A 24,556-nucleotide genomic window follows, 5' to 3' on the forward strand; every position below is an offset into this window, starting at 1 on the left:
GGTGTGAACCCAGGAGGCGGAGCTTGCAGTAAGCTGAGATCGCGCCACTGCACTCCAGCCTGGGGGACAGAGCGAGACTCAGTCTCAAAAAAAATATAATAAAACGAAATAAAATCTTGAAATTCAATCAGGAATAAATTTAATTTTAAAGTTAATTATTCAGGCTTGTTAGCATATCTAAGCAAGATTTGGTTCTCACAAATGTTTGGTTGTGTTCTCAATGCTGAAATAAAAGGGAATCAAGTGGTATGTGTCCGGTGGATGCCGGCAGGTGACAGAAGGCTCCCCTTGGCAAGTTGGCCAAACTGTTGACAGACTATTTTCAGTACCCCACCCCTGTGGGCCACAGTGAAGAGTTAATGGTGCTTATTAATCCTGCCCACAGTCACTGAGAAATGGTGCTCCCCAGAGAGAGTGTCTGGAAGATAAGGAATGAGAGTACAAGAAATACTGGGCTTCTCTGCAATGTTTTCAGACCTCAGTAGCCAAGAAGAGATTGTATTTCGTGTGTGTGTGTGTGTGTGTGTGTGTGAAATAAGAGTAGATTAAACAAAATCTATATTCTAGTTCTAGGTTTTACTTTCTTGATTCATGAATATACAAGACCAAATATATTATGTACATAATATGTACATTATGTACATAATCCATGAGGAGGACTAGCAAGATTGAATTTCACGTGTGGCTTGTCAAACATCTTGCTGCTTTACATTTTGTACCTTGAATGAAAACCCACGCCCACACATGAGCATGTGCGCACACACACACACATGCACGCACACATATACGCTCCTTTTGCCAATAAAGCTCACACTGCTAAACCACTTTCAATTGAACATGATCTTTGAGTTGTTTTTCCAATAGTGGTTTCAGGTTTGCACTGTTATTCCCTCTCATGAGGTTGCCTTTGTGACTTAGTGAACATGTTTCCAAATTTTCTGGCTGAAGTTACATTTTGCAGAAGAAAAATACTTTTTATCAGTGAAAACCTAAGTGGCTCTATAATAATAATTCCAAGATTTATTAAGCTTTCATTGTACTAAGCACTGTCTCATGCTTTATTTCAATGAACTCATTTAATCCTGATTATCTGGGATATAGACACCATTATTAATATAATTATTATTCTTTTTAACAGATAGCAAAACTGAAGCATAGAGATGTTGAGTAACTCACCCAAAGGCACACAGCAAGTAACAAGAGCCAGGATACAAATTCAGGAAGCCTGGTTCTAAGACCCATGCTCTTAATCATTACACTGTTCTTACCATTGTATTGTTTTCTAGAGTCAAGGAAGATCTTTAACAACTGGTACTTCAAAACAGTGAAATAAAAGGTGGTTAGATAAAATATAGCAATGGGGGTCTAATAGACAGAATAATTATTTTGAAGTCAGAAAGAGCTGGGATTGTCTCTGTGGTAGTGATTTCACTGCTCACTGGATATCCAAGCGCTCCCCTACATTTTCTAGGCTGCATAGTATTAGCTGAGCCCATGTGATTAGTCTGTCCAGTGGGCTATTAATGGAGGTGAAACAGGCCACATCTGGACTGAAGAATTTAAAAGCCAATGTGTGAATCTTCAGTTCTCTGTTCATCTGCCACAGTGATTGAGAAAGCTATTTGGTTCAGATGGTGTAGCTAAATGATGGTAAAGACACAGGCAGCCTAGGTCCATTCATATGGAACAGAGCCCCTCATAAGCCCACTTGGATAGGAACCAGGAGTAAGAAAGAAACCTCAGTTATGTTAAACCACTGGTAAATAAGACTAGTTTGTTTCTGATACTATCTAATGCAGTCCACAAGTTTCACCAGGTTTTCTGTGTAGTCACTGAAAATATACTTGACCTTTCTGAGCCTCATTTCATTATTTTTAAAATATGCACACTGACACTCTCCTGGCAGTTGACATGAGGATTAAATGAGAGCTTTTGTATGCCTGGCAAATAGAAGTTGCTCAATAAATAGTAGCTATGGTAATTATTCAGTATTGCACTACATAAAAGTAACCAAACAAGGCTGGGTATGGTGGCTCATGCCTGTAATCCCAGCACTTTGGGAGACCAAGGTGGGAGAATTGCTTGAGCTCAGGAGTTTGGGACCAGCCTGGGCAACATAGTGAGACCTTATTTATATAAAAAGTAAGCAAAATTAGCTGGGTGTGGTGGTGTGTGCCTGTAGTCCCAGCTACTCAGGAGGCTGAGGTGGGAGGATCACTTGAGCCTGGGGGGATCACTCAAGGTTACAGGGTTGTAGTGAGCCAAGATCAAGCCACTGAACTCCAGCATGGGAAACAGAGCAAGATGCTGTCTCTTCAAAAAAAAAAAAAAAAGAACAGCCTAAGTAGCTTAGTGTATAAAGGATGTGAACAACATTTGCTTAGCAGAGTTTATTACTGGGTTCCTGTAAATTGCTTATAACTGTAAAACAGCCAAAGATTATTTCCAATACAACATGTAAACAAGGTTATAATACGCACCCATTTTATAAATATGTTTTGGCAACTAACATTCACACTCCTTTTGTTAACCTCAACTCAAATTCCCACGGGAAATCCTCTTGCCCGCCCCCCCCCAACCCCCATTCTCAACCAACATGCTCCAGCTAGGGCTCCATTTATGTTCCAGGATAGAGCACGTGACCTGAGGCTAAGGCAGTTATCACAGTTCATTTCCCTCGCCACAGTAATTGGTTCAAGGATGAACACATTGTCTGCTCAGAGCTAATAAGATGCAGTGAGAATGCTGGGAATCCTGGAAAAAAGGTATTAGATTTTTTTTTCTCATTTGAACATGAGATGTTGAAATTGTTGGAGATGTGGCAGCCATCTTGAGCCACGAAGGAAGAGCCTGCCTGGGAATAAAGCCAACGTGGAGGTGAATGATACCAAGCACATGGTTGTGATGGAGAAATGGCATCTAGTGACATTGTTTGAGCCCCTGATCAAGCTACCTCTGAAATCAAACATTGAGATTTTCACTTTAGTGAGCTAAAAATTATTTTTTTGTTTAATCAAGTGTTATATGAGATTTTGGTCAGAAGGGAAGTTTGGGTATCCCAAAAGCAAAGTGCCCAATTCTGACTAGATGGGTGTAAAATTTAGATCACATGAGTCTCTACAGAATTCCTTCCCATTCTTGGAGCTTTTCCTCTGTCATTCTTCCTGGACTCTGCATTGGCCTCTTGGTTTTATTACCTCAAAATCCATATTGTTGGATTCAGAACTCTCCTTTATCTAATGGTTGAGTCTATTATTAGGTAAATGCAGTTAGGCTTACTTGCCTAAACATTAAAACTACTTATATAATTAAAATTTTTCCAAAATGACAAATTTACAACCAGAATATATTTCTTTTTCTCCCATTTAAACAAAGCCTTGCATATAAGTAAAGCAGGCATTCTTCAGAAGAGACATACGTTTTGCTCAAGAAATATAGAACTTTTAATTAATACTATGTTTCTTTATCTTAAAGAAGAGAATGTGTACAGCATATTAGAATTTATTCTCATTTTTGGTTCACAAATTTGCTACATGGAATTTTATAAACTGTATTTTATAAACTATATTGTAATAACCAGGAACAAGTAATATTTTTCATAGACTGGATTATTATTTTCAATTTATCATTCTCCTGTAATAGATTATACAACCATCTTCTTTCCCATAAGACTTTGTAATGATTCCCAGGAGAATCGATGGTTTATACAGCCCCACCCCATTGATGTGGATATAAATCTGTTTGCATAATTTGGCTTTGTTCTTGAGCTTCTGCCATTCATCCTGAAACGAGGATGATCTGAATAGCCACTGGGTCCAAGGAAATTGAAGAGACACATGGAGGAGATCTCAACTCTGTCCACACCACCAAAAGCTAAGTCTACCTGATATCAGCTGAGCCCAGCAGAATCACAGACTACTCACAGGCCAGTGAGTGAAAATAAATGCTTGTTGTGATAAGTCACTAAATTTTGGAGTTATGTGTTATGCAGAATTATTGTAATTGTTTAATCAGTAGCTAATACAACCCAACCCTATTATAAAATAATGCTGAAAATAATGCTTTCCCTTTCAAATTTAAAGTGTCAGGTATTCTGTCTCTGATAATTTATAGTATCTTGAGACTCTAAAATATTTTTATAATCAAAATTTATTACCTTTGCAATATTGTACTTAGGATGGCGAATTGGAAAGCATTCAAGATATACTAGGAGTCACTAGAACTGGACTCTAATCCTGGTTTGGCCACTATAAGTAATGTGTCTTTCACAAGCTGCTTAACCTTTCTGGACCTCTCAGTTATTTAAAAAATGAGGGTTGAACTAGATTCTCTACAGCCAAAATGTTATAGTTGTGGTCTTCAAGTTCATGTAATGTGTGTACATAAGAATGAAATAGAATAATTATGTTATATGCTAAACGATTTTCAAATATAGGTAAAATAATAATTCAAGGTGTAAGAATTCTGAGAATGTTTTTATATTCCTGAGTTTCTTAGATAAATGAGATACATGTATCAGTAAGTTTCTTAGATTTAGTCTTTCTGACTCTTATAAGACTCAGGTCTTACAATTTCAAAAATGTTTATGAATATTCTAGAATAGAGAAAGTGACCTAAAGAAAAATGTATTGATTACCTAGGCTGTACTCAGTACACATGTATTAATTAGTCCACTCAGTCTGCATTAGCAGAATACCACAAACTAGGTGGTTTCAACATAAGAATTTTATTTTCTCACCGCTCTAGACACTGGAAATTCAAGATCAAGATGTCAACTGGTTGGTTCTTGGTAAGGGTTCCCTCCTTGGGTTGCAGATGGCTGCCTTCTTGCTGTGTCCTCCCATGGCCTTTCCTCTGTGTAGTGCAAATAAAGAGAGCTCTCTGGTGTCTTTTTATGAGGACACTAGTCCTATCAGATTAGAGCTCTACCCTATCACCTCATATGACCTTAATTACTTTCTTAAATACCTCTTTCCAAATACAGTCATATTGGGATTAGGACATCAAATTTGAATTTTGGTGGGACAAAATTCAGTCCATAACAACACATATAATGAAAAGATAATTTAGTGGAAGGAACACAGATTCTGGTTTCAGATAAGGCAAGGATGAACATGAGATCCTGTTATATAAGGTATCATTAAATTCTTTCCCATAGAAGAATGACTTATGGGCAATAATACACAAGAAAATTAGATTTTTATGGACTATGCTCCATCTTTTTGCAAGCAGGCCAATCTATGGATTTGGAGGTGAAGAACTGCTATGACTTTACCCAGTGTTTCAATTCATACTTTATGGAGAAACATGGCCATTTCTCTATACAGCCAGGTCCAGACATGCAAGCTCTGCATTATATGTCAGATATGACAGAACTTCAGCTCCATCCTTTTCCTGCATTCTCACCTGGATCAAAAGCAACACTCCAAGATTCCATGTACATGCTCAGATTATCCTACATATAGGACAGCAATCTTGGGCCTGACACATGGAATAAGTATGACGTGCTGAACCCTCTCATCGTTTAACCAAACACACACTGTCACTCTGTCTGGAACAAAATTGCTGAACCACCAGTTCAATCACTTGATAGTATTCTTCTACAAATTCCTTCACCTTAAATTTTACAGATTTGCTCAGCTGCTGCCTTTGCACTCAAGTCCTTTTTTTTAGCAGTAATGTAGAAGTACTCAAATTATGATTTTGTAGTCACACAACTGGGAAGCTGCACTTAGTCTAAATGAGATGGTAGATACAGACACTACGTAGTCATAGACACCTTGAAATTTGCTTCAAGATGATAGCAAACATTTTTGTAAACAAGTGAATGTTCATATTGCAAACAATGCATCAATGGAAACTTCCTTTTAAGAAAAAAACTTTGAGACACTTTTGGTGTTAGTTTTGTAACCTCAGGTAAATATTTTAGTCTTTTAACACTTTGATTTCCTTCACAGTAAAATGAAGACGATAATTCCTACTTTGTAAAGCAGTGGTTCTTAAACTTTGACATTAGTTTGAGCAAAATATCTGGAGTCCTGACTGAAAATGCAGAGTACTTAGGGTACACCCAGACATACTAAGTAGGTGACCCAAAAAGCAGCATTTTTAGGAAACACCCCAATAATTTATGATGTAAGCATTACTGGGCTCTTGTTTTGTGAAATATGATAGTAAAAAATTAATTAAATGAGAAAATATTGAGCACTGCTTCCCTTTCCCATACATGAACAATAATCAGTATAACATTCATTAAAAAAAATTAAATCTGAGATCAAGAGTTGGTGACTAACCTAAGTACCCATTGACTAATGAGTGGATAAAGAAAATATGGTATATTTACACCATGGAATACTACTCAGCCATAAAAAAAGAATGAAATACTGTCTTTTGAAGCAACTTGGATGGAGCTGGAGGCCACTATTCTAAGTGAAGCAAATAAGGAATGGAAAACCAAATATTGTACGTTCTCACTTGCAAGTGGGAGCTAAGCTATGAGTACACAAAGGCACGCAGAGTAATATAATGGACTTTGGAGACACAGAAAGAGGATAGGTGAGAGGCGGGTGAGGGATTAAAAAAAACTACATATTGAGTACAGTGTACACTACTTGGGTGATAGTGCACTAAATTTTAGACTCCGCCACCATACAATTCATCTATGTAACCAAAAACCACTTGTACCCCAAAAGCTATTTAAATTCAAAAATATATTCTAAAATAAAGGTTAGGGGAAAATTTAAAAAGGTATGAATTTAAAAGAATATGATAACAACTTATAAAAATGATAATACGGTATTTTTTTCATATGCAAAACAAAAGTGTTGCTGTCTTTCTTTCTTTCTTTTCTTTCTTTCTTTCTTTTTTTTTTTTTTTTTTATAGAGGTGAAGTCTTGCTCTGTCACCCAGGCTGGAGTGCAGTGGTGTGTTCTCAGCTCACTGCAACCTCCCCCTCCCGAGTTCAAGCAATTCTCCTGCCTCAGCCTCCCAAGTAGCTGGGACTACAGGCGCATGCCGCCACACCAAGCTAATTTATTTTGTATTTTAGAAGAGATGGGATTTCACTATGTTGCCCAGGCTGGTCTCGAACTCCTGAGCTCAGGCAATCTGCCTGCCTTGGGCTCCCAAAGTGCTAGGATTACAGGCGTGAGGGTGGCTACTTTCAAGACACACTTGAACCCCTCTCACTCCCCAAAAACCAAAGTAACAAGTATATATCTAGGTGCAAACAAACTAGTCTAGGAACAGCCTAGACAAGATGCAGGCCAGTTACTGTGCTCTTTTCTAAGAGGCTTCAGCATGATGTCAGAGCCACAGCCCCCTGTTGGAGGCTTATTGTACATAAGTGACCATATATTGCAGCGTGTGGCCCTACTACCCTAGCCACAACTGACAAGGCCAGAGAAATAAGCCTGGTCTAAAAGTCTGCCAATGTCTCCTAGCCTATAGAGTGAGTGACCCAGTACGACAACCCAATAAGAGAAGGCTATACTGGAGGGTAACTTCTTGACCCAACCACATCTTCTCTCCTTGGGAGCTCCAATCTGAGTCATACTTGCATTTGACAGGAATGCTGAAGCAGTGTTCCATCCATATCCAAGATCCTCAGATTACACACACATTTGTGTGTACTCTTCCCTGGAGCTTTTCCTCCCAATGACCAGAAAGCTGGAAGTGCCAAGAAGCTCATGCATATTCTCAATTAGTCAATGACTGAGAGGTGTCAGTCTGGGATGAGACTAAAGGACTCTCCATGGTCTTTGCGTGAGATTGCATCGTTGCTTGGCTTCTTAACCTTCTCCCTCCCCTACTGATGTTTCCTGAGAGCAATTAATACCTCACCTTAACAAATCACACAAAAGTTCTGGCTCTGCTTCTGAAGAAACTTATATAAGACAGATGCACGAAGATTTCATGAGAAGCAGAGAGATATTCAAGAGGGGGCAATCCGTAAGTGACCCAAATATAACTCTGTTCAACTCCAGGATGGCTTAAGCCAATGAATGTTTCTTATTCTCCTGGCAGAATAAGAGCAGTAGGAGCCAGAGGGAAGTCTATGTTAAGAGTCTAGGAGAACACTAGTGAGTGAGTTAGGGGGAGGAGAGGCAGTCACAAAGGAAACCAAGGCAGAACAGTGGAGAAAGCGTCTGGACAGGGTGTGGGGTAGGGAGCTGCTGAGTGCAGGAAAGATGACAGGTCATGCCGCTGGCTTAGTAGAGTTTTGTTGAGCCACCAGAACCGCTGTATGAAATAACTTCCTGTTTTCTATGATGTATGGCTCTACAGCTGCAATGATATCTGTCTGTTACTCCTCTGTGTATCCTTTTTAATAAACTCCATTGCCCAGTGACCCAAATATAACTCTGTTCTTTGAAAACTCAAAGGGCCTAAGAAACCCACACTATCAGAAGTAGAAATAACACCCCAATCATATGCATGTACAATGTTTTAGATGTTTAGATTATATATTAAGTAGGTCCATTCAGCTCCTTTTAATTTCGTTTTTATTATTAAAATTATAATGTGTTTTCTATGTTATAACTTCTAGCTAATGCAAACTCCATTCTTTATTGTGTCACTAATTTAATAACCAACAAAATCCCTTCTAATTCCTTAGTAAATGAATTTGTTCTGTGTAATTATTAAGTGGAATACATTTCTTCAGTATAAAATTTATTGTACCTAAATTTAAAATTAAACATTTGACATATCAACAATTTACAACAATAACAAGTAGAGGGATTTTCTTAAATGTATAATTCTGAAGCTCAACATATTAAGTTCTCTTGTTAAGCCAGAGAGAGTCCCTATTTCAAATTTTCTGTTTTCTTGACGCCTATAGGTTGAAATCTTTGTTTTATAGGCTTCTGCTTGGAACTTCACTGACTCATTTTATGGTCGACCACATAAGAACATAACTTAATAAATTCTCTTAAAAATAAAGTGCAGATACTGATTCTGTGATTGCTTGGATTAAATTTTTAAAAATACGAACACAAATCTATGGGCATAGGTGATGGTATTGCATCTGAAGCACTGTAATTGTAGTTAAACTGCATTGAAAGAAAACATTTGCTGAAGTAACCTATTTATTCATCTACTTCTATAAAGCTCTCAGGAAACAGCAGACCATTTAGTTATACATCAGGAAGGCACACAAATTAATGACACTAAAACTAAATAAAACAATTCCCTTTCCATCAGGGGAGGTGTTTGCTAACAATTACTTTATCTAAAAAAAATTCTATCTGAATTTCTTAACACATCATAAAAAATCGCTTCATTGCTTCAAAGATACTTTCAGGAAGTACATGATCTAGAATAGATAATCTAGGGGATATGCTAAATTGAACAGTAGAAGAGTTTTTGTTTTTCCAGAACAGATTTGCATTAATTTAATGCAGACGACCTCATTTTCTGAGCAACTAGCAAATAAAACTATACATGTTAATGGTTTCCATAACATAGGAGCATACTATTCCAATAATTATGCTTAAGAATATACAATCAGTAATGGCAATTCTGCCTCATTGAGGATGTGAAAAGACTGTCTTAAATATTAAATAAGTACCCTTAGCCTTACTCATGAAGGAAATGAAATTAACACTACCAGTTTGTACCTCATTTGTTGGCAAAAAGCCAACAGTTTGTTAACACACTCAGTTGGTAAGCCCTCAGAAATGGGCTTCTCACACATTGTGGGAATGCAACTGGTACAACCCCTTACTGAGAACAACTTATCTATTGAAATTACAAATGGACATACCTATACCAAATTTTCCTTATGGTAATTCCAATCAACACACTTGCACTTGGGCAAAATTCCTTCTGCATAAACTTATTCATTACAGCCTTATTTGTAGTAGTACAAGACCAGTAAAAGCCTAAACATCCACTAGTAGGTGATTGGTTGAATTAATTATGGTGCATCCTCTGGGATACTATGAAGCCACAAAAAGGAATGAAAAGTGCTCTATGAGCTGATAGAGAAAGATCTTGAAGATAAATATTTAGAAAAAAATTCAAGATGGGGAAAAGTATGTATAGCATGGAAAAAATGAGAAAATAAGAAAATAGCTTCACATGTGTTTGCATTTCCACAGATAATGTTGAAAGGATACAATATAAAATAATGAAAATGATTATCTATATGGATGAGGAGAGGGAAGGATTTGGCTGTCAGGAGACAGACCGTGAATGTATTACCTCTGTATAGAGTTAAATAAAAACTAATAAGAAATAATAAAATCAGTTCTCAAACACAGGCTGAAGAACCTTAGCTTCCAAGTTTGCATCACTTCAGGGATAAGGAATGCTCTAGTTCAGCGTTTGGCAAAGTACAATCTTTGGGCCGAATCTGGTTTGCTGCCTGTTCTGGGAAATAAAGTTTTATTGGAACACAACTATCGCATTTGTTTATGTATTGTCTGTGGCTGCTTTTGCACTACAATGGCAAAGTTGAGTGGTTGAACCATATGACCCATAAAACCTAAAATATTTACTGTTTGGATCTTTATAGAAAAACTTTGCTAGCCTCTGCTCTGTATTGATATCAGGTCTGAATCAAGTCACAAATGAATAAGGAAAGGTGTCTACCCCCTTCCTCACTTAAAATACTTCTTCTATACATTCTTCAATTTTTATTTTATTTTTTTCTGTGTTCTAGAGTATGTGCCTTTTTTAAAAATTACATATTGACAAATTATAGTTCCATATATATTCTTCAGATTTTATATTCTTTGGTGCTAATTCTATCTAGTATGCACACTAGATTGTAAATAACTGTACTCAGGTTGCTTTCCTCTTGGTCGAAATTCTACATCCTAAATATAGTGGAGAATTATCTTTTCCTTTCTACATCCAGACTTGCTTCCTTTCTGTAACAGTGCCTCAGATTTCTTACAAGTTAGGTTTGACCCAACTTCAACTCCAGGATGCTTAAGCCAATTAGGGTTTCTTATTCTCTTCTTAAAGGCACTTGGTCAGGAATCAGTATATAGGCTGGGTGTGGTGGCTCACGCCTGTAATCCCAGCACTTTGGGAGGCCAAGGTGGGCGGATCACCTGAGGTCAGGAGTTCGAGACCAGCCTGGCCAACATGGTAAAACCCTTGTCTACTAAAAATACAAAAATTAGCCCAGCGTGGTAGTGGGCGCCTGTAATCCCAGCTACTTGGGAGGCTGAGGCAGGAGAATTGCTTGACCCTAGGAAGTGGAGGTTGCAGTGAGCTGAAATCGTGCCATTGCACTCCAGCCTGGGCGACAGACTGAGACTCCATCCCAAAGAAAAAAAAGGAATTGGCACATGATCTAAGACAGACTAATTAGAGCCACTGGAACCTAATTTCAGGACTTTTGTTTGTGCTCTCAGGAAAAGCAGGCATGCCTAAAGAAATGAAGCTGCAAACTTACAGCAATATAAAGTCAATATGGTCATGGGAGGTGGTGGTGCCAATATGACCTAAGAGAAAGTCTGCTAAAATAATTTCTGGGAAAATGTTTTTCTTAAAAAAGGAAGACATATGTGATTGGCATCTTCCCGTCTCCTAATCTTCTGCCTCAAATGCTGATGTGATGTCTGGGGCTGCAGCAGCTGTCTTACAATAGTGAGGCAATAATCAAGAGAATGAAAACCAATATGCTGAGTGAATTGAAAGTGTATTACTAGGTTCAATCAGGAAAACAGAGATACTCTAGGTACTTCAGGAATAAAAGGTTTAATCAAGAATTATTATTTACACTAATGTTGAAAGACCATAGGGAATAAAGATAAGAGAAGTTGTTGCCTGAAGGTCAAGGTCAAGGAAGGAGACTTTGAAAACTTTAGCCTGAAGGACTGAAGCAGGGAGCTCTCAGAAGTTCTCTAGGCAACTGCTCCAACTCTCAATAATCTCCAAAAAGCTCCCCAAAATTGTCTTAGTCAATGACAATTATGTAAGTGGTTCTCACACCAGCCAAAAAGATGTGTAAATCTTACATTTGCCCATTCTTCCTTTTCTATCTGAAATCCTCTCTGTCTTTTTTGTCGACTGAGCTCCCCTCACTGACAAAATATCATGGAGTCATACAAGAAAAGAATCTGGGAAAAGTACTTCTCAGCTTCTGCTATGCAATGCAAAGGACAGCATAAAAGGGGGTGAAAATGACATCCGAGAATCCAGCAAAGAGTATAAAGACAGAAAAAGTTGAAAGCTTTGTTGAGCAACTGACTTCATACCAGCAACCACCTTTCTCTGAATTTCACTTTGTGAGAGAAAATAAACTTCTATTTGTTTAAGCCATTATCCTTTGGCCCTTTTTGAAATCAAATGTGTGCCTCACTGTTACAATGTCCTTCTATGAAAACCATGAGATAGTAGGCATAGAAATGTGAATTTTCAAAAGTACTAAAATAGAAAATTAATTTCCTATATATGATCTGGAATTTTAAGACTAGAGTGTTGTGTTGTTTCAATGGTAGCAAATAAAGATAAAATGTGACACTGCATCTCAGCTGTAGATTACTGGCTCATTCCCAAGTGTCCCCTGCTTGGCTTTGTTTTTCCTTTTCCTCTGCTTTTTTCTTTTTTTTTTTTTTTTTTTTTGAGACGGCGTCTCGCTCTGTCGCCCAGGCTGGAGTCCATTGGCGCGATCTCGGCTCACTGCAAGCTCCGCCTCCCGGGTTCACGCCATTCTCCTGCCTCAGCCTCCCGAGCAGCTGGGACTACAGGCGCCGGCCACCGCGCCGGGCTAATTTTTTTGTACTTTTAGTAGAGACAGGGTTTCACCGTGGTCTCCTTCTCCTGACCTCGTGATCCGCCCGCCTCGGCCTCCCAAAGTGCTGAGATTACAGGCGTGAGCCACCGCCCCCGGCCTTCCTCTGCTTCTAATGCATCCTTCCCACACTCCAAATCTCACTTGTCAACATCCTACCTATTCTTTTTTTTTTTTTTTCTTTCTGTCACCCAGGCTGGAGTGCAGTGGTGTGATCTCGGCTCACTGCAACCTCCGCCTCCCAGGTTCAAGTGATTCTCCTGCCTCAGCCTCCTGAGTAGCTGGGATTACAGGTGTGCACCACCATGCCCGGCTAATTTTTGTATTTTTAGTAGAGATGGGGGTTTCACCATATTGGCCAGGCTGGTCTCAAACTCCTGACCTTGTGATCTACCTGCCTTGGCCTCCCAAAGTGCTGGGATTACAGGCGTGAGCCACAGCTTCTGGCCAACATCCTACCTATTCTTTAAGGCCAATGACTTCATGAACATGTCCTTGATGACTGCCCAGACACAAGCTCTCACTCTTCACAGTGATCATGATAGAAAACATTCTCTGCCTCATACTGGATTTTGAGCTAGATTAGATCACAGCAACCCCCTTATCATCTACCGCAAAGGCCAACAAACTCTGGTCTGCAGGTGTGGTTGTGTTTACTGAAGAACAGCCATGCCTGTTCTCTTACATATTGTCCATTGCTACTTTCACACTACAACAACAGGGTTGAGTAGTAGCCTGAGACAGCATGGCCCACAAAGATGAAAATATTTACTGTGTTGCCTTTTACAAAAAAAGTTGCAGACCCCAGTTCTATTGGATTATAAATTGGAGGTTATTATTCATTATCAGCAGCTAGGTATTGCCTAACTTTGTAAGGTGTTTTATTTGAAGCAGGCATTTTCTGGCTTAAAGAAATAAAGAAGCATTCGTATGGGCTCGGGTCATGGAGAATTATTTTAAGGCTATCCAAGGGAGTAAGTCTCATAGCCCATCTGTCATGGTTCTGAATATAGCAGTAGTACCAGTGATATTGTTAATAACCAACATATATTGAATATTTCCTTTGCGCCAGGCACTGTCCTAAGTTATTTTCATGTATTGATTCATTTATTTCTTCTTATAACCCTAAGAGAAAGGTTCAGTGCTTATCTACGCTGTAAAGATGAGGATACCAAGGAGCAGAGATGGGAAGTAGCTTGCCAAAAGCCATGTGACTCAGAAGAACTAAAGTCAAGATTTGGTACCCAGCGTGTCTGCAGAGCCTGTGCTCTAAACCACCACACAGTACCACTTGGCAGCATACCTAGCTCAAATCTTTTTTCTCCCTCTCTGCTTCTCTCTCCTCTACTGGGGCTATGGGCTACCAGGGAGGTTCTTTGACAGGTGCTTGTCAGAAAGAGACAATATAAGCATTGGGAATTCCCTCAGTTACCAGATATTTGCAAATGTCAATTATATTACATACCGTAGCAGCCCCCTAGTGTGGTGTGTCTAGTACAAGCGTACATGTCTTGTTGTTTGTGTTTCTCTAGGAAGAATGAAACCCACTCTCCAACCTGTGTCATTCCTGGGACACATCACAGGCACTTAAATCTTTTCTTGATCACTGTGGGAAATGCTAGGGACTGCGGATCGTAATTTAGTTTTTTCTTGGTCTGATTTGGTCCTGTCTGTGCTTCTGAAACCAGACTTTTAGAAAGGGTGGTATACATTCCCTGCCTCCACATCCCTTGCCACTGATCCCTTCTCACCTGCTGCCATCTGGTTTCTGCCCCTATGACTCCACTAAAATTGACCTTGCTAAAGTAATTGGTGAACTCCTTCTTGCCAAAAGCAAGGTACACTTTTCAGCTGTGTCACACTCCATTTCTCTGTACCTTGTGCTGCTTCTGACTTCACTTTATTTCCCTTTCTTCACTGCTGGGACATTGCTCTATCTTGGGCTCCCTGTAGGAACATCTAAATTTGGAAAGTCCTTAGGGCTCTATCCTCAACCCTTGTCTCCTTGTCTATAGCCTTGATTCCAGCAAAATTTCACCCGTAGCCATGGAGTCCCAAGCCTTTATCCCAGAAAACCCTTCCTTCTGAACATCACATCTCTAAGTGTCTGTTATCCAGCTCCTCTTGGATGTCCTACAGGGACTTAAAACATCACATCTCCAAAGCTGATTTGATCATCTCCCCTCCAAATCTGCTGCTTGTCCTTTGCTCCCTATTTCTGAGACATCACTTTCCATCCAAATAACTAAACCAGAAACTCCAGATTTGTCCTAAACCCTACTTTTATTTTACCCCAATCACCAATTTCTGGACTCTACCCTCTTGATACCTCTCCTATCAGTCCTCTCCTCTCTGAGCCCTACTGTCCCAGTTTTGGTACCTAATTCTCTTGCCTAAATTTCTGTAAATGCTTCCTTATTGGTTTCTCTGCTTCCACTCTCACCCCTTCCAGTACATCTTTCATACTACTGTCAATTTTTTTTCTTCCACCAACCAAGTCTGGTCATGTTATTGTTGTTCAAAATGTTTCAATGAATCCCAGCTGCTTACAGAATAATAAACTCCTTTACCAGGCAGACAAGTCCTTGATAATCTGGTTCTTATCTCTCTTTCAGTCTCATCTCCCAATGCACCTTCATTAATATTAAACTTTGTGTATTAATTTGAAGGACTTCCTTGTTCCTTCTTGGAATCCCCCATCCCTCTTCCTGGTGTGTCTTGTGAACTTCTGCTCACCCCTCAAGTTTCAACTCAAATACTCCCTTCCCCTGGAAGCTGGGCCTCTGATGTCACACCACTCTGCTCATCATGTTGCACCCATAGTGTTTGACTGACTCCTGAGAGATTTGAACTCAGGAGGATGTTACAAGCATCTAGCAGGATTAGAACCTCAAGTGCAAAGGGGCAAACACATTCAAGCTCCATCACAAACTGTAAGCCATTTTTCCATGTTGATAGGCTAGAAATTGTGAATTCACAATGCTGCAATTTATTTTTATGGGTTCTCTAGTGGTTCCACAATAGCATATTCCTCACAAAAGTAATCTCTGAATTCTCAGGTAGAGCCCTTACTGGTCTCCTCTCCAAAATGCTTTTCACATTGCAGCCTTGGTAATCTTTTCAAAACACATATCTGATCAACTCTCTCCCTCTATCTCAAATACACCACATGCTGCTTAAAACCCTTTATGGCTTCTCAATATTCTGAAGTTAACATGAAGCAAAAAACACCTCTTAAAAGGACCTACACTACCCGGCCATTCCTTTGACTCCTACTGCACCTTGTCCCACTGTCTGCATTGCAGCCACTTTTCTGGGTTACTCGTATGCCTCCCCTGCCCCACTGCAGTGCCTTTGCACGTGCTTCTCTGTCTGTACAACGCGTTCCATTCTCCTTCTCCTAGTCCGTTCATCATCACTTCCAGTGCTGCTTCCTCAGGGTAATGTTTCTCATCCTTCCGGTGTAGATCAAATTCCCCATGTGCCCGTCCTCCACAGTGTTTGTCATCCTGCATTTTGGTCCTGAACCATCTGATGATTTGGTTAATACCTCCCTTCCTAGGGCTGGCTGGCTGAACTCTGTGAGAGTAGGAGCCATGTCTTTCCTGTTCCTAGCTGAATCCCCATGCATCCCAGTTCACTCACAGTGGTCGGCATAAAGGAGTTCAATATATACTTGCTGAATGAATAAGTGAATAAATGAAGGTCAAAAATCAAGGGGTTTTCGTAGGGCTTTTCACCTTTACCACTACCCTGTATTTGCACGTTCCTTAACAATTTCCTAAAATGCTTTCAGATCAGCTTTTTAAATATTAACAACTGACTTTAAGAGCAGAACGGGCAACCCATGCAGGTGACTTGTCCAATGCTACATGACTAGTAAGCAACAATTTGGGACTATTTCACTTTGTCACTTTTCAGACCAGGCCTATGGCCATTAAACAGCCAAAACAGGAAGCAAAAGAAGATAACGTAGAACTTAATAGGGAATAGATACACAAAGACAACAAAATAGAAATATCCAAACAAATTAAAATAAAAACACAAATTTTATTTTAGACTGATAAAACTTTGGTTCAGGGAACACAGACAAAAATCCTCTGCTGTCATTTCAGCATGTACCGTTTGGGCTACGAGGAAAAGCATGTCATCTTTCTCTGTATAACAGAGGCAGTTAATATTTTATCCTAATTCTCATTAAAATGTGTACGTTCAATAAATGTCGGCTATTAAACTGTTGGTGAGAAAGTCTATTTCTGGAAACCTTTTCATTATTTCCTTAATAAGACTATTTATGGTTTTTTTAAGGAAACAAGACAAAACGTAACCACTTAGCAGGTTAAAAGGGTAGCTGGAGTTGCCTTACTTTCAAAGAGCTACCTCAAAATAACTAGTTCATTTATCTAATATTTTGAAAAGACTTCTATTAATATTGAAATACAATTTGTAGTTAAAGAGAAAAATTTAAATCACCTAAGAAAATAATTCAGGGCCTTTATAGTTTTACATTAATATGCCCTTTAATATCCAGATGTTACTTACCTAATAAAATGTACAATTAGCTGTGAATTGACATGAACAAGTATTTACTGAGCACCGATTACGCCGAAAGCTCCGTACTTTCTATGGGGTTTATATCAGAGCAATTCGAGTCTCCCCAATACCTCACTTAGTTTAAGCTCATTTTGCCCTGAGTTTATCTGGTAGCACTTTATTTTAGCGGACAAGGAGGGAAGTGGGGAAAGGAAAGGAATTATAAAAATACAAGGCAGACGTGCACAAGAACCTTCGTTCTATTATTATTTAGTAAAGTGAGAACTGGAAACAGCTTAACGTCCAGGGTAAGTTAGTCTCACTCACTCGACGGAATGTATGCAGCCGTTAGTGTATTTCTGCATTTTACCATATTTCCAGTGAACATACAGTACTTTCGCAATTCGGAGTACAAACGAAAAAGGGCGAGAGAAGGTCGCATTTTGCCTGCCGGAGCTAGGGGCGCGCTTGCCGGTTCCAACGAGTTTTCGGTGCCGGAAAACTTGTCTTCGCTCACGTTCTCGGATTCCCGCGGCCGCAGAAGCCGGAGGCGGGACGTGAAGCGCAATGAGCAAGGCAGGCTGTGTCACTGCCGCCGCGGGCTCACTCGCAGCACCAGTCGAGGAGCGCCACGGGCGGCTGAACCCCTCGGCCCGACCCACGCGCCCAGGGCTAGGATAATGCGCCTGCGCGGCCGTCACGTGGTGAGGGCTCCGCGCAAAGCAGGTTAAAAGTCACGACCGCGGAGAGCCCGCGAGCGTCCTGCTGGTCGGTGCGGCGCTTTCTGCGTCCTTTAAGACGAGTTTGATCGAGGCCGCTCCGCAGTTCCCGCCCCTCGGCCCAGCTCAGCTCCATGAACCTAGCGGAGCCGCCTAGTACCCTTTCTCGCCGACCGCACAGCCGCGCGAAACCGCGTCTTTCAACTGACAATGAAGCCGTAGCCGCGCAGCTCGGCCACTCCGGGCGAATCGGCGCGAGGCCGGGATGGGGAGGGGGAGGGGGAGACGGTTGGGTCAAGCTCCGCCCCAGCTCGCGCCTCTATTGGTGGGCGCAGCGGTTCTGCGCCCGCCCCCTAACGGACCTGTCGCTTTGTGACAGGCGGAGGGGCCAGTTCCTGTCGGGCCGGGGGCGGAGTCAGAGGTTGCTTGAGCTCCGCCCGGACTCCAGGGGGCTCCTCCCCCTGCTCCTCTCGGCTGGGCGGGCGGCGGGCTAGAGAGGGAATGTCATTGCTTCTCAGAGCCGTGGTGCCGCCTCCGTCTGCTGCTTCTTCTCTGGCGCCCTCGTCCCATCGGCTTTCGCCGCCGCCGCCGCAGCTGCACTGGGGATACGGATGGCTAGTGGGGCGCCGGGGCCATCTGGGTTGAGAGAGCGGCGTTCGCGGCCGCTGCTGAGGCGGAGACTCCCCGCCGCCGCTTCCTCCACCCCCAGTCCACCGGCCTCGCGGCGCTGAGGGCGGGAGCGCGCAGAGCTCTTCCCTCCTCCTCCTTTTTCTTCCTCCTCCTCCTCCTCCGGGTCCCCGCCCAGCACCCCTCGCACCAGGCGGCGGCGGCGGCGGAGGAGGAGAGCTAGACCCGCCGCCGGGGCACAACATGGCGGAGCCCTCGGCCCCGGAGAGCAAGCACAAGTCGTCCCTCAACTCGTCCCCGTGGAGTGGCCTCATGGCCCTGGGAAACAGCCGGCACGGCCACCACGGGCCCGGGGCCCAGTGCGCGCACAAGGCGGCGGGCGGCGCGGCGCCGCCGAAGCCGGCCCCGGCGGGGCTGTCCGGGGGGCTGTCGCAGCCGGCTGGGTGGCAGTCGCTTCTCTCCTTCACCATCCTCTTCCTGGCCTGGCTTGCCGGCTTCAGCTCGCGCCTCTTCGCCGTCATCCGCTTCGAAAGCATCATCCATGAGTTCGACCCGTGGTAAGTGCCCCGCCGCCCCTCCCCCGCCCGTGGCCCGCGGGGAACCGGGACCCGCTTCTCTGCCCGCCGCAGCTCTCCTCGACTTGGCCCCGCGCCGCCGCGGAGCCCCGCTCGCGTCCTGGCTGAGGCCGGCGCGGATCCCGGAGCTCCGGGCGCGCCCCCTGCCCGTGGGCGAAGTTTGCCCCGTGCAGCCTGAGGCGGGGCGTCGGGGTCCGGGAGCGAAACCTTGACTCTCGGCCGGGCTAGTGTGAAGACTGCCAGGAGTGTGGGTGCAGCCGCCAGGAGTGTGGGTGCAGCCGCCGGGAGTGTGGGTGCAGTCCCTCGCAGCCCGCTTTGGTCGCTGAGTCCGGACCCGCCACGCCAGGAGCCGGCAGGTAGCTCCTCCGCGGACTGTCGGCCGATTCCCCGCCCTCCTCGCCCGCTGCTTTCGCGTTCTTTCATTTTTTGCGGGCGCGTTTTGGTAGTTCAGACGGAATCGGCCAGGGGGGCTGCCCTGTTGCCGCTGGAGGTGGGTCCAGATGTGCCGGAACCCCGGCTGCTCACCCTTGCAGTTTTACGCTTTTACTGTTTCTTTTTACGCTCTCATGATACGAGAAGGGAAAAGGAGAGTGAGTGGGGTGTTGGAGGGAAGGAAATAATACCCCTGAAAGTGATCTGAAAGCTAGCTACTCTTATTTATTTATCATTAGGTATTTTAAAGAGTGGCTTTTTTTCAGAGCTTTTAAGTGCACTCAACACCTTACTGTTTCGCTATCGTCTTGGGTTGCTTTTTAGAACAAGATCCTTACCCTGTTAGCCACTGTCACCCTTAGTGTGTTATGCACAGTATCTGAAAGCATTGCATTAGTTCCTTTATTGGTCTGCAGGAAGGTTTGTGGATAAGAGCAAACAGTACCACGGTGATGGGAGTCCTAGATTGTAATACCGAAGTTGCACATGGTGTAAGGGACTGACCTGAATGTTTTAGGAAATTACCCCACTCTTAACAACACTAGCTAACTTAGACACTACATTGGTCTGTGAATTATCTAGATGGGAAGATTGCTTTAACTTTTTTTCGCAACTTGCCCAACCCGAGTTAGGATTTTTCCCCCTGAATTAGGATTTTCCCCTCTGAGAGTGTGCGTTTTAAACTAGTGTTATCTTATTGACCTGTCAACCTTGAGTTAATCTTACTTCCTCACAGTTAGACCTGATTAAATTTCAGGATATTTGTTTTATCATTTGAGATTCAAAGAGAGAGAGTCTTTTTTGAGAGTTACTAACTATATAGATAATAAGTGTTCGGGGGGAGGGGGGCAGTAACTTACCTGTATAGTAATATACCAGATTTAAGTTCTGCATTATGGAGAGAAAAATTGGTACTGCAACATCTATTGAACACCAGAGGGGCCCACTCATGGACAATTCAATTTAGATCAGTTAATTACTGTGACAGAGTTCCATGAAATGTTTTCATTCCATTTTAGAAGTTTTGATTTTGTTTTCTAACAGTAGTTTTTTAAAAAAATAACCTTTTTGTTAACGTGCAATCACAGAAGAAAATATGTTAGTGTAGACTATTTATGAGCCTAAGAATACACCTGTGAAGGCTTATTGACACAATATTATTAGGTGGTCTTGTTTTGAAACACTTAAGCAAGTTAGATAAAAATGAAATTGGAACCAGAAAAATGAAAACTAGTATTTACTGGACAATATGAAAAGAGAAAGTTCTCTTTTCAGATTAAAATAGCAGAAATGCATGGTTGACCAAACATTTCAGGTAACAAAATTGTGAATATTTCCATAGTAACATTTTTACAAATGGAAGGCTAACTACTGTTTAATAGTAACTCTGGGGCTGAAATTAAAGATTGCAGAAAAATTCACTACTGAATGATGAGATTTTGGTCATTTTTCCTTAAATTAGAAATCTGCATCAAGTCAGCCAGAGATCCCCACTAAAATTGAGTAATGCAATAAAGAAAAGGCTCAGCAGATAAAGTGGCTAATTTTAATTTTTTATTTTTATTTTTATTTTTTTTTTAGTGTAGCTAAGTATTAAAAGTTTTCTTTTTCCAGCTTCAGTAGTGTGGCTGGAGGGCATAATTCTTTTTCATGCACATGAAAATATGTTTTGGTCGGGCGCGGTGGCTCACGCCTGTAATCCCAGCAGTTCGGGAGGCCGAGGCAGGTGGATCACCTGAGGTCAGGAGTTCAAGACCAGCCTGGCCAACATGGTGAAACCCCCTTTCTACTAAAAATACAAAAATTAGCCGGGCGTGGTGTCGGGCACCTGTAATCCAGCTACTTGGGAGGCTGAGGCAGGAGAATCTCTCGAACCCGGGAGGCGGAAGTTGCAGTGAGCCGAGATCGCGCCACTGCACTCCAGCCTGGGCAACAAAGAGCGAAACTCCGACTCAAAGAAAGAAAATATGTTTTGCTTCATTTTTTATATATATGAAAACGCATTTCTGACACATTATCATTTAGCTAAATTTGTACCATTTGAAAGTATACATCTCTGTTTTAAAGAGCTACTTAATTTAGGTATTCTGCATATAGTTTTAATGTTGACATTTCTTAATTAAATGTTTATATTCATAATGTTAGTTAATCTTGCTTAGTAGTAAGGAGATTTGTATAATAATGGACTGTCCCTGTGCCTTACCGTGATTGGAGATTTGTCAGTATGAATCTAATGTAATGTCTAATTCAGGTGACTTAATGAGAGAATCAGGTTTCAGACAAAAAAATACCTTGTTTTATTCTTGTTTTTTTTTTTTTACATGTCTTTTGAAGATCTCACGTAGTTAGGCATCTCATTCATTCTTATCTGATTCTTACAGTCATTCTTTTTGAAAAGGTTAAAAGGAGGGGGATGTGTAGATTGCCTGCCATTATTACTTTGGGCTTTTAAAGCTTTTTGGGGCTTTTAAATCTAGTTTTCTTCTATAGCTACTAATAGTCGCAACACTTTAACTGGTCTGTAGCTGAACACTCTAGTGTTTCTAGTTTGCGAGTTGCTCAGATCACCATCATATCATATAGCAATGGCACAGACCTTTAATAATATTTAAATGTTGCTCTCAGGCTGTGCATCCACAAACCGATTTATTCTGGCCTGCTCATACCTTCCCTGACCTCTTTTTCCATATCTCTATCAATGGTTTCATTTCTGCAAGTCGTTTTAGTGAAGGGTTTACTTTCTCTGTGAGCTATTTCTTTAAATTTTACAGTAGTTCTTAAATTGTGTAAAAGACTCAAGTTAGCTGCTGAAAGTGACTTCTTGTCACAGAGTTATACTTGTTTTTTAAATTTGTCACCCAAGTTATTTTATTTATCTTACCAGTTGTCATAAGGGGTGGTGTGTGATTTATTTATTGAAGTACACTGCACTTTTTTAGCATTTAGCAACATTTTTGGTGACAATTTGACTTCACTTTAGTAATTCCTCCCTTATCAGCTGAGTTGAACAGATAGGAGGAGGCAGTTTGAAAATATATTGTCTGTACTTGCCAAACGTTTGGTTAATCAACCACTTTAACAGCACTTAACTATACCTTTTTATCTGGAGCAAAATGCGTTTTCTACATATTTTTATTGTAAGTGATAATACTTTTACTTTATATTAGCCAGATACCTTTTCCATATCCATTATCTTGTTCAATTGTGGTAGCCTTTCCCATAGAAGCAATGAAGTTCCCTATGTGAGAGCTGTCTTTTTTCCCTGCCTTAGCAGGTTATAAAGTGGGTTCTCCCTAGAGAGAATTCTCTGAGCCTTAGGTTTTGGCTGTAGTTAGCAAAAATGCAGCAGATGCCTTTTTGCTGGGCAGAAAGTTGCAATTTAGAGTTGGAACTTAGAATGCAATTTTTCCAAAGAAACTATGGTATAAATTGGTTAATTAGTACAGATATGTTTTCAAAGGAATGATAAACCTTTGGAACATAAGCTGTTAGAAGTTGGGGACTACTTCCTGTACTTTGAGGTCTCCATGTTTTCCTTCACTTTGCAGATGACAAAAAGAGGCTGTTGACCTCAGTTCTGAAGAAGACAAATTGGTAGCCAAACCAGTTTTAGAACACAAACGTCCCCAAATCTTAAAAAGTCACTTTGTGGGATCATTAGCATCAGCAGTCCAGCTGCACTTCAGACCAGGTATCACTGTTACTGATTACTGATTTCATTGACAATTAAGTTGTATGAATTTATGATAAGATTGGTGCTACTCCCATTTCGGTTGAGCGTGATGGCTTCCATAAGTAGTAATCATGGATTTCATGATGTATAGGCCCTAGGGTAGTTAGGGTCTGTCATGAATGCCCTTGGGACTTTTCCTTCCCCCTTTAGGGTTTTCATATCGTAAAGGTTAACTTGGGTAGGACTGCATGCCCCTTACTGCCATGAGTAGTTTGCATAAAGGCAATATTGGTTATAAACATTAGAAACTCAATATAAGGATTTACATCATAATCTCTGACCCAGTTGTTAATGAATATGGGCTAACTTAACTAGCCCTTCTGTACCTAATCAATTTTTATACTCTCTATAAGTTTTGAGTGTTTGAGAAAATGTTAACATTTATCTTTATTGTTATATCTTAGTATTCGTCTGTGCACACGTGCTCTCCGAAATGAAGGATGGAAAGGTTAATTTTATTCTCAAGTGACCAAATCATGTTTTTCCCCTCAATTTGTTTACTTTTAAAACTTAATGATCTTAGGGAGTGAAAATACTGCAGTTAACTTGAATTATAAAGACCCCACAATTCAACAGACCTATTGCTAAACTATTATAAAAATTTTCAAATGCACAAGAAAGTTGAATTTTATAGTGAACACTCATATACTCTAACCACCTAGATTCTACAATTAATATTTTGCTTTAGCATATCTTCCTATCCATTACTACTTTTAAATCCTGCTTGTAGACAGACATTGTTACTATGATATGAAGAATGCCATCTTTGTTCCCCAACGCCATGATAAAGAGGATTTATTTCTACATAGTGTTTGTTTTCTATATTATTTGAACATATGTATATACATGCTGTTTCAGTATCCTCAGACTGAGGTTAGGATCAGATTCCATCATTCCAGGTTTTGGTTAGCAACTTACCTGAGTGCATTGTAAATCAGTGCATTAGCCCCACATCTGTTAAATGACTTGAGTTTGCTGAATCTGGTGTCTCAGAAGAAACTCTAAAGTGGTTAGATGGATATTGATGTTGATATTGGTTTTATTAGGTGTAATTTATGTGAAACTCCTAAATTCCTTGAATTATTAGAAGCCTTTTATAGGTCAGCCTGTTGTCTCTGCCATCTTTCATCCAGAGGTAATGGTTTAGCTTCAGTGTGATTGCAAAAGTGACTTCTGTAAATCCCTG

The 24,556-nt window shown here is 41.1% G+C and overlaps 1 protein-coding gene across 1 annotated transcript in view; it reads left to right on the forward strand.

Moving 5' to 3' along the window:
* The first annotated feature begins 18,393 nt into the window (after positions 1 to 18,393).
* Positions 18,394 to 24,556, forward strand: part of STT3B (STT3 oligosaccharyltransferase complex catalytic subunit B) — a 104,828-nt gene continuing 98,665 nt past the window's right edge. The window contains exon 1 of the mRNA XM_031009368.3: positions 18,394 to 19,187. Coding sequence (XP_030865228.1) covers positions 18,874 to 19,187 — 314 coding nt within the window. The 5' untranslated portion in view covers positions 18,394 to 18,873. The remainder of the gene's footprint in view (positions 19,188 to 24,556) is intronic.

Source organism: Gorilla gorilla, chromosome 2 (genome assembly GCF_029281585.2).
Source record: "Gorilla gorilla gorilla isolate KB3781 chromosome 2, NHGRI_mGorGor1-v2.1_pri, whole genome shotgun sequence".
Lineage (NCBI taxonomy): Eukaryota > Metazoa > Chordata > Mammalia > Primates > Hominidae > Gorilla > Gorilla gorilla.